The 14,492-nt window shown below is 31.8% G+C and overlaps 1 protein-coding gene across 1 annotated transcript in view; it reads left to right on the forward strand.

Annotated features, from left to right (window-relative positions):
• Positions 1 to 14,492, forward strand: part of LOC106461387 (laminin subunit beta-1-like) — a 134,038-nt gene that overhangs the window by 94,226 nt on the left and 25,320 nt on the right. Inside the window, exons 17-21 of the mRNA XM_022388335.1 lie at positions 550 to 693; positions 1,867 to 2,098; positions 7,114 to 7,268; positions 9,245 to 9,469; positions 9,746 to 9,945. Of these exons, the coding sequence (XP_022244043.1) occupies positions 550 to 693; positions 1,867 to 2,098; positions 7,114 to 7,268; positions 9,245 to 9,469; positions 9,746 to 9,945 (956 nt within the window). The remainder of the gene's footprint in view (positions 1 to 549; positions 694 to 1,866; positions 2,099 to 7,113; positions 7,269 to 9,244; positions 9,470 to 9,745; positions 9,946 to 14,492) is intronic.

Below are 14,492 nucleotides of genomic sequence, written 5' to 3' on the forward strand. Positions count from 1 at the left end.
AACAAGTAAAAGCTTGGAATGGTCTATTCTTTCATTGGGATGTGTCTTGAGCCAGAGAAACAAATGTTTAAACAACTCTATTAATCATGATTATAATTATTATACTTGCGATCTTGTAAAAGGCATCCACACCATAACAGTTGTTGTTGTAACAAATGGCATATACGGATGGTGTTCCAACCACTGGTTTGTTTATTGTGTTCTAGCCAGACTGGAGAGCTCTGGATTTAGTGAAACACATTGTTAACACTAGATATGGCAAATATGGTGTAATTGGAATACTATTATTATACACTCTTCTAATTGTTGAAAATCCCTAAGGGACTAGATAAAGAATGTAGTGCTTAAAAATATGTCTACTACTAATGTCTTATGACAAGTATAATTAATTATAATCATGTTTTGCTGGCTTGTATTGCATTCACATCATAACAGTTGCTGTGAATTTGGTTTTTTGAACAATAATTTTAGCATTTGCTTATTGATTTATGTTTTAGTATTGAATTTAATTATAAAATAAAATAAACATTTTTTTTTATTATCTGGTAGAGTGTGGTTGCAATCTCATTGGATCATTCAGTGAACAATGTGATCAGTTAGGAGGTCAGTGTCAGTGTAAGACTAATGTTGTTGGAAGACGATGTGATCGGTGTACTCCTGGAACATATGGTCTTGATCAAAAAGGATGTAAATGTAAGTATACTTTTCAAAATTGAAATTATCGTTTTTACACCTATTGTATTTTACAGCATTGTATAATACCATTAAAGATATTTTACAAACTAAATTGATTGTTTTATGTTTTTTTTTCTAAACAGTAAAAGCAATAAAATAGACATATTTGGACTAATTCACTGCTTTTATAGATTAGTTTTTTTTCAGGTAATTATAAAACATATCAGTATATATATATGTTTCTTAACACTGTTAATCAACATGATAGTGATCAGTTTACCATTTTTAGACAGTTTTTCAACACAGTTAATTAACATGATACTAATTGTTTGATCATTATTCACTTCTAGACATGGTTAATTAACATAAGAGTAATTGTTTTATCATTGTTAGTTTCTGGACATGGTTAATTAACATGAGAGTAACTTTTATTATTTTTAGATTCTTTATTATATGTTGATTGGTATGTAGAATAATGTATGTTACTAATGACATGTGTAAATAGGTCATGGAATAGCAAGTAAATAATAAATTTAAAGTTGAACTAGAAACATTTTTATTTCAATTATTGCTAATAGTATAGTTATTAATTCCAAAAACTGTGTTTCTAAGATGAGATGTAATGATTGCTCGGACTGCTTTGATTTGATTAACAAATGCTCCACAGTTCTAGTGTAGTGCTGACACATCCCTGTTTACATATTTTCCTTCTTAGAGTAGAGGAAATAATCCATTTGGATTGACTTGATATTCATTTACTGCTTTGGGTAAATATAATGTAATTCTTCGCTTGTATAGAATTGTTTAGTCTGCTTGTGTTATATTTTTTGTAATATATACTTTTGGATCTCACACATTCAGATTATAAATCAATTACAAGATAATTTTTATTTTATTGAAAGCTATTTCCATGTCACAGTTGTACACAACTTTCATTGGGACTATTCAAAATATATACTTTTGGAAATATCAGCATATTAATGTATATTTATATTTACTGCAAAACTTATCAGATTTGTGATTAACTTGTGTTTAAAATGTGCATGAACAAAACTGTTAGAACTAGAGCTTTTTCTTTTAATTCGTTTTTTACTTGTGTCTTAACATTTCATATGTAACATATTATTTAACAAAAGTTAGAAGGATGTCTTACAAAATAAAACAAAAAAGTTGAATTTTATTGTTTTTTAGCATGTAACTGTCATAGTGAAGGCTCCTTGGACAATTTTTGTAACATAGAGACTGGTCAATGTCGATGCCGTGGTAGTGCTTATGGTCAGCATTGTGATAAATGTCCTCGTGGGTTCTGGAACTTTCCAAACTGTGAAGTGTGCAACTGTAATGACCATGCAGATGCTTGTGACCTTACAAATGGACACTGTCTAAACTGTAGAAATTTCACTACAGGACCAAACTGTGATAGGCAAGTGATAACAATTTAAATCTTACCAAACATTTTTAAATTAACATTAATTTGTAAAGCACAAATTGAAAGCCATGCTTACTTTGTGTTTTAACTACAAGTAATTTTATGGAGTATATTGTGCATAGGTACATAAGTAAATTATAGTGATGTATAAAAGGTATTTGAATAATATTATAATTACTTAGTCAGTTTAGATTTCATTATGCTGCTATGTAGATAGGCACAGTATAGGTGATATTTATAGCAGGTAGAATTTCAACTTCAGAAATTAATTTTAATAAAACCAGGGTTTTCCCACAAGTTACTACAGAAAATGAATATTAGTTTTTAGTGGTTGATCAATATTCCATGTGTCTGTCTGTTTTATTACAAAACACAAGCCAACAGTTTTCTGCATCCATCTTCTCAGTTTCTGTATGATTTTCAACAAGTACTTAAGTCATCAAGTTATGGTTTTTAGGTATTAAAATGAATGGTATGGTGGTTGCGATTTTGTGAATTTATGTATGTTATTTATAGATGATTCAAATAAGCACTATAAAACAATAATGAACTTAATATAAAATAAGCATTAATTTTATATTTTATATCCCAGTCATCATCTTAAATCTATAATGAATATTGTTTGTGGGAATAACTCCCAAATGCATTGGGGATATCCCATCTACCAGACAAAATCCAAACGTTGGTCAGTAATCATGGAAAACCAATTAAGGGTATGTAGTTGAGTGCTTACACCCACAACATTGCAACTCCTAGTACCTTTCACTTTCTGCAGCCAGTTGTGGGAAGGCGGTTACCCTTAAAAGTTCTTCTAATTCCTAAAGTAGAATGAAATGAAAATACCCCAATATATTTCTACTATATATCACCCTCAACCACCACCATTAAAAGTTCTAATAATTCCTAAAGTAGAAATAAAATGAAACCACCATAATATTTTTACTATACGTTATATGTTACTTTCAACCTCTGTTCATTAGAAAAGAAATTAAATAATAAAAGATCTCAAATAGAAATGAAATAAAAGATCTTAAATAAAATGAACTTAAAAAGAACTACATATACAAATATTTTTGTGTGTGTGTGTTTAACACAACTACGTCTTTGACTGTTCGTGGGGGATATCAAAAAGTCTAGTAAAATGTATAGTCCTTGGGTATTAATATAACTTAAAGATCAAGATAATTCCACATATAAAATTCCTACAGAAGTCAACCTGTGGTTTTTTTTTTGTTTATTGTATTGCTTGTAAAATTATAATCCTTGGGTCTTAGTTTATAGATGTAAAGGTTAAAATGATATTCAAAGTAACTAATTAAGGTAATACATTAGCTTAAGCCATCATGTAAGTTCTATGTAGCCAAACTTATTAAATTGGCAAACCTTAACTTTGTATAAAGGTCAAGATTATCTGAAGAACAGTGGTCAAGGTTACACAAAAGGTAGTCAAGTTATTGTTGCCAAAATTGGTACTAGTTGTGAATAAAACTCGGCATCACACAAAGGTCAAGGTTTTTGCTCATTTGAACTACAAAAAATGGGTAAACATGGTTGTGCATAAAAAGCCAAAATACCCCAGTGGTCATCATGATAAAAAATTCAAATTTATTTTCCAGTTGTGAACTCAAGGTGAGTTCAAGGTAATAGGTATAAGATCAAAATATTCTAAAACTTATTAGTCAGACCATATTTCTTTTCCTGCACTCAAGTAGTGTATTTTCAAATAATTTTTGAGCCAAGTATGCCTGTCTTATAGTGAGCTTTAGTTTACCCACAATATTACAAGTTATGTTTCTTCTAATTAATTGCATTTTACTATCTGTGTAATGAGAATGTTTGATTTATTTTAATCTCTACTGCTTGTAAACTCAGTTTCAGATTGTTTTAAGTTAAATTTTGTACACCAACGTATTGTGAAAATTTGTATTTATCTGTGCTGTCATAAATATATTTGTTAAGTGGACAACTATAAAATACTGTTGCAAATGTATCAGTAATATATAATGTGGTGACACAATACACGGCAGAACTCAGTATTCATCACTTCTGTCATGCTTGACTGCCACAATCCCCTGCTGATTACAGATTATGATGCTTTCTAAAAATATGGATCTATTGCCTTATCCCAGCAACCATTTTTCAACTGAAGGGTGTAACTGTGACAAAGGTTCAGGCAACTCTGGAGAGATGTTATGTACTGCTTGTCTATTATCATGTCAAGACAGTTGCAGTAATGGAAATTGATAATGGCAAAATTAAACAATTGCTAGAACTTATGCATGTGACACAATATACTTCCAGTTAGAGAAGTGTGACGCCATATGAATAGTTATAGGAAGAATTGACACATGCCAAGTACACTGATAATCATAAATTTTTCTTGAGAAAAAAAATTTAACTGGTTTAGTATGGATGATGGATCACCAGGTCTGTCATGTTATAAAATACATGCAGCCTCAGTTGACTCAGTTAGATGCAATAAATGGATCAGAACTAACTATATGTTGAAAGAATTGTAAGAGTTTGTTCATCATTATGCAACTTTTATGTCTTAGTTGTACCTTTCTGTTTGACAACTGAAAAACTAAGGTGTCTATCAATACAATGCTTATTTTAGTATATACAATGTTCCTTTCCATGTTATAATCAAACACAATGAATAGAGAAAATGCAGTGTTTTACTTCCTTAAGCATATACTCGAATTTCAAACTAGTATTTTAAGTTCATAAATTTTAATGTTATATACAGTTCAGGCTTGCTTTTTCAGACATAATTAGAGTAAAATAAAATTTAGCATAAAACATAATTTATTTTTTCTATGAGAAAACTGTTATTCTGAAAGGTAAAAATCACTCATCTATTTTAACAATATTATGTACATAATGCACTCCTCCATAAAGTATAATATACATGTACCATAAATTTGATTTTTTCCTGTATTACATACTTCAAGATTGATAGAAAGGAATTTCACATGGAGATGGTAAAGTTTAAGATACACAGGTTGTAAGATATGTGTATTATAGTTATATAACGTTCTTGTAAAACATGTTCAAGAATTTTACATTTAAATAATGTAATATAAAAAGTGACCAGTTTCATGTAAAAATCTTGTTGCATACATAACAGTACAATATAAAAACATTAAATAATATTAACATAGAAAATTGCAATGCTTCAATATTTCACCTTTTAAACTCTGCATTTAACTTTTACCAACTGATTTTATTTGAAGAGAGTATTGCACCCAGAGTACTTCTTTTTCTCTCAAATAATTAAGACCAATGCACTCACAATGTAAATATTTTATGCAGTTGGTGTGATAGTGTCATGGTGATGAGAGTTTTGGCTGAATCATGTATTTTACAGTAGCAAATACTGATGGTATATGATGATAAATTTTGAATTAATACATTGGCTTGTAAGGATGGTGCAACATATCTATCAGAAATTATCTGTGGTAGATGATCAACACAAAGTAGTTGTAGTATTAATTACAATATCTATTGACTATCAGTGAGTCTGGTGCAAAATAAGCTAGGACTTGTGAGCTTTCACTTGGTTATGCTTATTCATATTTTTATAATGAAGTATTTTTCACTCAAAGTGTCAAATTCATATAAATAAATATATACATATGCTGGGTTGCTTGACAAAACCAGGTATAAAAATATTTATAGGCATTTAGTCCTTTATAGGTTTTCGGTGTCTTTTAGGTGTAAGCTGATATCAAATTTCTTAGACATCTTTAAAGTCTGGGTTAAATCCAATATGTTAGTTCCAGGCACTTCTATGTCTTTTAACTCCTTCAACATTGCTTTAAAGAGCAAATGTGTCATTTACTCCCAATAAATAAAGTGATTCACTTTAGTTGAAAATGGTGAATTTATTGTATGTTTTCATAGTAATTGTACTTGTTGACAGGCTATTATTGTTATAATTATGCTATTCCTTTCTGTGCAACATGATGCCATAAACAGATATCACATGAAGGTTGTTTGTTATTAAACACAAAGCTAAAGAAAGGGATATCTGTGCTTTGCTCACCATGGGTATCGAAACCTGGTTTCAGTTGATATAAGTTCGCAGACATACCACTGTTTCACTGGGAGGCATCACATGAAGGTCAAGAGTCGCATCATCTATGTCATTTCTAGAAACCAGTAGAATGCATGACATTTTACCTTAATTTTCATAGTTCATAGCAGATTATTCAAGATACCCAAATTGTCTCTGTTTCTGTCATTAGATTTTGGTAGTGGGCTAGAGATACCAGTGGCTATGCTTTCAGTTGGTGCTTCAACACTGTGTATCTAGTAATTATCAGTATTGCTTATTAAGGGGGGGGGGGTCTATCCTTTACATAACTTATACAGGATGCAGATTAGTCATCACTCCTTAACAATCTGATAACACCGACTCAATAAGATATTTCATATATTTCTTCTAAACCTTTTGGATATAAATAGTATAAAGATCTTGGAAAGCTGTGGAGATGAAGAAATGGAGGTGTACCAGCTGTGGCTGTTCTCCTTGTCACTATGTATCCTTTCATTCTCTGTATTAGATGTTATTACACAGTTTAGATATAAGTGAATCTACCTGAGACCAATACATTTTAGTTTGTGAACTATAGGAATTTACCTTCTGTTAAGATGGTTTACTGTTTAATACTTAAGTAATCTCGGGAATATTAAAATGGTATTTCAGACCATTTACCTTTGTTACTTTGCTCTCTGTTAGTTAAACATGCACCATATAATTACAAACAATGGATAGATATGTATATTACAAAACAGCTTTGCGAAATTTTGAGACAAGTATTTGTGGGATAATGTAATTATTTCTGTACAACAGTCAGACATGATCACATATGACATTTACGTTACAAACTTTACCTTTTTTGAAACCCACACAAAAAATAACTTGTTTTGAAGTGCTACTGAATAAAATATTTAGTTTGCCTTTGTGATTTCTACATTTATATCTGTATTTTTATGTTTTGCAGATGCATAACTGGTTACTATGGTGACCCCAGGATTGGAGTACAGATTTCTTGCCGTCCTTGTTCCTGCCCTCATAGTAAATTCAGTCATGCTCGAGACTGTGAACTAGATAGAGAAAATAAAAATGTCATCTGCCATTGTGAGGAGGGATACAAAGGTAAGTTTTATTGCTTTATAAAACTAAAACGAAGTTATAATGATTTAAAGTAATTAACAATTTTAACATTTCTGTTGATCTTTAGAGCACAAGTGCAAAATAAAGCCATCCCTTAGTTTAACATTTTAATATTTATCTAATTTAGACCATTTTAGTACTCTCAGTTTGAGTATTTTTACCTGTTTCTGGGATATTATATATAAAGTTAATTTATAATTGTATAAAACCAAATTTAAACCTATTTTTTAAACATATCTTCTCTTAAGCATTAATTAGAAAATACATATATGTACTAGTTAAGAACCAGTGGTTTAAGGTATAGTAATAACTGGTATAATATTTATCACCTTTTAGTCACATGTAGTTGTTTTTGGATCTGAACACTTGCACCTTAAATCAGTCACTAATATCTCTTTTGCACAGCAATCCTTTTCTTTCATTTGTTCCTAATGTTGAGTTGACTAAATGATTTTGGTTTACAGTATTTTCATTGACATTTTTTCTTGTAAACACAAACTGCTCATTCCTAATCTTCTGTAGCAGATACATTTTCCCAAAAAGGACAATTTAAAAAAAAAATTCCTATCAATTAACTTAATTATCAGTAAATCCTTCTGTGACGTGTAGTGCTCAAAATGGTTTAAAAATTCCTCAGTGTGAACAATTTTATGGCTGCAAACATACATTTTCCTCGTTTTTGCTGATATAAGAAGCTTTCACTGTTAGTATTAGGCTTGGCATCGCCTGGTGGTTAGGGCACTAGACTTGTGATCTACAGATTGAAATTTCAAAGCCCTTCACCAAGCATGCTTGCAGTTTTAGCTTTGGGGGTGTTATAATGTCAATTCCAGTTTCTGTTGGTAAAAGAGTAGTTCAAGAGTTGGTGGTGGCTAGTGTTGACTAACTGCTTTCTCTCTAGTTTATAAATTCTAAATTAGAGATGACTAGTGTAGATAGCCCTCAAGTAGTGATATGTAAAATTCAACAAACAAATAATTGTTACTATCACAATAGCCCCCCAGTGGCACAGTGGTATGTCTGCAGATTTACAATGCTAGAAACTGGGTTTCATTACCCGTGGTGGGAAGAGCACTGATAGCCCATTGTGTAGCTTTGTGCTTAACTTCAAACAAACAAAGAAACTATCACAATCTGTTTTTCTTCATCATCCATTAGTTATTGTCTTTTTCTAATTTTCTGTAGAATAATTATATGGATTGTTTTTATAAAGTTGGTTTTATTATAATATAAGAACACTATCATGTGTAGCAGTTAGTGAAAAACTACAGTAAATGGAATAGACTATCAGAAGACTTGAAATCAGAGAAACTAGTTTTGACATATTTTCACATCCTGGTACGTTCTTAATATTAAGTTAATTAGATCAGTTCATTTACCCTAAGATCTTAACTTCCCAGTCTAATGCCCATACACATTCTCTGACATAGTAATTTAACTGCCAAATGGTTTTTATACTTAAATGCTTATTAGCGTGTAGGTGGATGGGAGTTTGTGTTACATCTGAAGTTAATAGTTTGAGAGAGGGAAGTAAATGAATGGAACTGTTAGTAGAAAGAGGTTATTGTTGTTTTCAAGCAGACCAATATCACTTTGTCAGGGATGAGGAAAAATTATAAACGTGTGAGTATCAAATAGAGCAAAAATTAATTTGGATTTAGAGTTTAAAACCTTTTTCCTAAAAGTTGTTTTATTTCAAAAAACAATAAATTACCCGACACCTATAAATATTTCCATTTTTTTTATATTTCATGAACCACTAGAAAAAAAAAATGTACCCTAGGTTTGCTTCAATTTTCAGTTCAGATATCATTTAAGTGTTGTAATAATAATAATAATAGAAAAAACAAAAATATATTTTCATTCATAGTTTACTCAAAAAATCTTGCAGAAAGTAGCTAAAGTTTTAAATTGTTGTCATATTACATGTATCTATGAAAAAAAAATTTACGTTACAGGTGAAAAGTGTGAAGAATGTGCTGATAATTTCTATGGAAATCCATCTGTACCTGGTGAAAAGTGTCATAGATGCAAATGTAATGACAACATTGATGTTACTGTACCAGGAAGTTGTGATCCATTAACGGGAGAGTGTCTTCTATGCATTTTCAACACTGAAGGTCCAAGTTGTGAATACTGTAAACATGGTTATTATGGAAATGCCACACAACATAATTGTCAAAGTAAGTGTGCTTGGATTTTATTAAAATAATTCTGTAGATCAACACTTGTGATTATTTTACAAGTTGAAGCATGTGTTATTAACCTTAAGTTCATTGTTTGGCAGAGGTGCTTGTAAGTAACTACTCAAGTTGTGGTCTTTATGATAGAATTGAAAGTCAGTTTTAGGTATACAGGTGACTCCCTCTTTGTATATATATATATTAGTTAATGACTCTTAGAGTTGAAAGTGACAGTTTGTAGTATATTTCTTAGCTCGTGTAAATTTCTATTTCCAGTGTGTGTGTGTAGTACTCTGGGAACTGATCCAAATGCTAAACAATGCAATGAAACAACTGGCCAGTGTACCTGCTTGCCAAATGTCATTGGTAAAACATGTGACCAGTGTGCAGTTGGTTTTTGGAACTTTAGCAGTGGTGAAGGCTGTAAACCATGTGATTGTGACCCACAGGGATCATTGTCAAATGACTGCAATGTGGTAAGATGCAAAGAAACAAGAAAATATAGTAAATATTTTCTTGTATAGGTGTTATCTTTTTCTTAGAAATTGTTTTAAAAATTATAATTCATTTGTTCTCTCAAAATGTAAAAAACTGGTGGTGCTTCCAGATAGTGTAAGGATATTATAATTAAGGAATAAGAAGATTTTATCTATGAAAAAACAAAACAATAGCTGTTATAAAACAGTGCAAATTAACTCCTTATCTTCATGTTTTATGCAACTTGCATGTCTCTCATGCTTGCTCAGTGGTAGGCTTAAGAGCTTACATTGGTAGAATTGGAAGTTAAATTTCCCACAGTGGACACACCAGACAGCCCTTTGTGTAGATTTGCAATTAAAATGTGAATCAGACATATGAGTATCTGTCATATCATCTGAAATGCAAATTGTTAGTCATTCAGACTATGTGTCTTTACATATTTTTAATTCAAGACATGTCACTTCAGTATGAATTATGAACAACAAAAGCAACCTGGCATGGATGTTGCATGCTTAAAGTCAATGTTCTTAAGATTATAAAATAACCTCAGCCACTCCTCTGAATGAGTTCTTTTCCTTGATATTTTTAGGATATAGAGTCACTTTCAGAATGTGGTGTATTTTGAAATAGCACCTCTTACGAGCTCAATGATGAAATTATTGACCAGTTTAGCATGGTGGGGGTGAACATTATCAGATGGTGAAAGAATGTGGTCTCTATAATGACATTAATGGTAACTTTCTGTAGGACGTAGAAACTGGTATGTCAACCAGTTCTTATTCTAGGTCCACATCATTCTATTTCCATGGCCTAATGCATCATGTTCCTGTATGAAAATGGGGTTAGATCTGGTTATAGTTTAGTTCCATATAAGAATATTTCCACATTGTGACTGGTGGGTGAAGTGTGACTTTTCTGTAAAAATAATTTTGTTTACATATCATTGGTCCACAAGACATGTTCTTGGCTCAATTTCCAACCAGTTGTTTTGTGCTTTACCGTGAGCAAAGTGCATCTCATTGGGTGTCTGGCATATTGGTTGGCTTTATGAAGTATATTTCTGTTACAATAATATAGTGTCCAGTTGCAGCTGTATCTGGTTCAGTCTTCCATTGCAGTAAGCCAGAATCATCAGATAGTGCCTGTCTACTTGTGTTACATGTCTGGGTGTCTGAACAATTGTGCCATTGATTTAGAACTGGTTTCACATCCTATAAATGTCACTTCTATATGCATTAGCCAATCTGCAATTGCCTGATGTGATTAGTTGGCTTCCATTTTATTCATGGCCTTTGACATAAGTGAAAAATCCCTGTCTCTTTTAATATCTATCTAGAATTCATGAACAATTTGGAGTACTTTGAATTCTGTAATGTACTTTAAAATGAATTACTGATAAACAAGACATGATTGTGTGAAACTACTGTAAATAGTATAAATTGTCATTTGCATTTCAGATCACGTGATCGATTATTAGATGTTTAATTTACATAACTATGACCTGAGGAGAGTGATTAACAACCATTTCATAATGTTATGACAGCGGAAGTCACGTGATGCTGATGAGTTTCTCGAATGATCGGGGAAGTCCGAGTGTGTTCGAGATGCCCTCTTTGTTAGTATATAAGCCTGGCAGTGTAAGCCAGCAGATATATGAATGATGAGAGAGCAGTAGTTACTTTGAGTTCCGTGTAATTTATGTTTTCTTAGTTTCGAGCTAGTGAGCCGTAAAGTGTGTATTTTGCACTCGTCGAGAGCGAAGTTATTGAGATTGTGAATCGCTGTGATTTTTTAGAGTGTATTATAAAAGTTGTTAAGTTTAAAGTGACGAGAAATGTACTGATTGTGGAACTACTGTGTACTAAAAGTTGGTATCAAGGAAGAATAAACTGGTTTAATCAAGAAAGGACTTGTATTGCTGAAGATTCTCGGAAAGAATTTCTACCGGAAACAAACAAGCAGATACATAACAATAATAATGATTTTGCCTTTGAAAGCTGTAATATTACAAATTCCTTTATTGGTTACTATTTTGAATTAAAATTTAATAAGTAATGATAAGCAAAATTTTTATGATATCAGTACATGTTAGTTATGACATAAAAAGGAATGATATCCTAATAGTGGCGTAATAAAGGTCAATAAGTTTTTACAACATTTAATTATAACATTCTATTGCAGTTTTAGAGGAAAAGCATGTGTTTTCTTAAAGCAGTTCATTGACACAATTTTAAGAGAAATGTATTTTAATCAGATTAAAAATTGTCAGTACCAAGCACAAAACATCATTAAGGCTAGGTGCATACGTGGTGTCTTTTCTTTTTCTGACAGTCCAAATAAAAAATATTGTTTTGAAAAGAAATCATAAAAAATACTGTGGCTGGATGCATATGACTACTTTCAGTTATCTCTTATCACTTCAAGCAGTCCCCTTGATTCCCAGATGCATAAGGTTATGCCTCCCACTTCTAATAATCCTGGATCCACCAATGAAATGTGTCCTTCTCTGTTAATGAACTTCTTATTTTTTTAAGTATTGCCTCTGATTTTGTTATGTTTTAATATACTGCATCATAAAAATTTATCTATTAAACTTATTATAACCACAGTATACCTACTAGTCAATACCAATAATTCCTTCTACAAAAAGGGCATTATTTCTAACAGGCATTCTTGCAGTTACTCTTAGGTTACCATAGAATAAAATTACATTATGCTGAGATGACTTGGCACAAGTGTATTGTTTATTTAAAGTGCTAACACTGCATTTTATTATATTGTGATAATACCAATAACAGTAAATAATATACTTTTTTCCCACTCCTGAAATATGATCACCCAGAAAAAAAGAAATGAAATGGCATTAATTAGGACAATGCCATTGATCATGAACTTTGATTTTAGCAAAACAGAGCATAGCTACATATAAATGGTTCATAGAAAAAATGTTCCAACCACTACTGTGCTTATTATGCCAGCCTGATAAGCTCTGTATTAAGTGAAACATGTTGTTTTCAATGAATAAAGGAAGCATAGTGTAGATGAAATAGTATTATATACTCTGCTTCCAGCAGCATCGACAGACAGCAGGAGCCCCATGGCAAATATCCTTGCTGGCCCCTTTCTTTTTTTGACAGCAGCGAGCTCATAAACAAAGCAAAATTATAGCAGCAGCCATTTCTAGCTCACAGTTTAAGCATAAAAACGTTAATAAATGACAGCAAATATTCATTAGATCTATAATGTAACAAATATATATTAATTATTATTCAAATTATTATTTCAATCATTCCTAATGTATCTAGTGTCTATATGCAAAGAAAAGCCAAAACTATAGTTTTTATGATTAAATGAAGATATAGCCTAAAGTTGCTTTATGGCATTTTGACATAACCAGGTTTTGTTCATCTGGGCCCCTGGGCAGTTCCCCCCTTTGCTCCCCCCTGTAGGTCTGTCTGCTTCTTCTTGAATAAACTGTCAGGGACTGAATAAATAATGTAATATTAAAAATCATGATAGGTCTGTAAAAGTATAATAAATATATATATAATTAAAGGAATCATACATCTTCATTGCCTGTAGACATTGTTATAAACATAAAGATTAAATTATAGCAAAATTTGAACATTCTAAAGTTTTTGAGAGAGAAGTAAAGTGATGAAAAGTTTAAACTGTAATGATCTTGACTTTCCCTGAAATATACTCAAAATATATTTAATAATTTCTGTATTCTTTAAAATATGTTGTGTACATTTATGTTTTTTTTTTTAACCACATTGTAGCTGTTTAAAAAGAATGAGGTATGGGTATTGTTACAACAGGCTGTTGTTACTCACACTTACACACACTATAACAGTCATTATATATATGCATCACACATATACATGTACACAGCGTGGTCATTTCATTTTTTCTGAAAAGGTGGTGTCTATTTACTTGTTTTTCAGTCATATTCACATGAATTGATATATTTATCATTTAATTAATATCTAGTAGATCTTTCTTTCGCTTCGTGGAGTTCGTTGATCCTTTGGGGCATCGTGAGAATCATCTCGTCAGTTTTAGATTGTGCGATTTTTGCCCACTCTTGCTTCAAAAGTTGGAGTAGACCATTCTTCGATGTTGGTTTTTTGGTTGTTTCTTGACTTGCCGGTCGAGTATGGTCCAGAGATTTTCGATGGGGTTCATGTCAGGAGATTGGCTCGGCCAGGGCAACTTCTGGATACCATTTTCTTCCTGCCACTTTTGGGTGTTTCTAGCATTGTGACACGGTGCTCCATCTTCCTGGAACAACGTTGTATTCTTGTCCACGAAACCCGAGAAATAAAGTGGTAAGAGTCCTTTCTCCAATATTTCGACGTATTTCGCAAAATTTATGTTGCCAGTGCACTCCACTAAGCTCGATCTCCCACCAACCCAAACAGCTTCCCAAACCATCATGCTTCACAGTTGGCTGCAATCTGTTGAGCCAAAACTCTTGGTGAGGCATTCTCCAGACCCACATCCTTCTACTGTCCGAAAATTGAGCGAATCTTGATTTGTC

This window comes from Limulus polyphemus, unplaced genomic scaffold (assembly GCF_000517525.1).
Source record: "Limulus polyphemus unplaced genomic scaffold, Limulus_polyphemus-2.1.2 Scaffold949, whole genome shotgun sequence".
In the NCBI taxonomy this organism is placed as follows: Eukaryota; Metazoa; Arthropoda; class Merostomata; order Xiphosura; family Limulidae; genus Limulus; species Limulus polyphemus.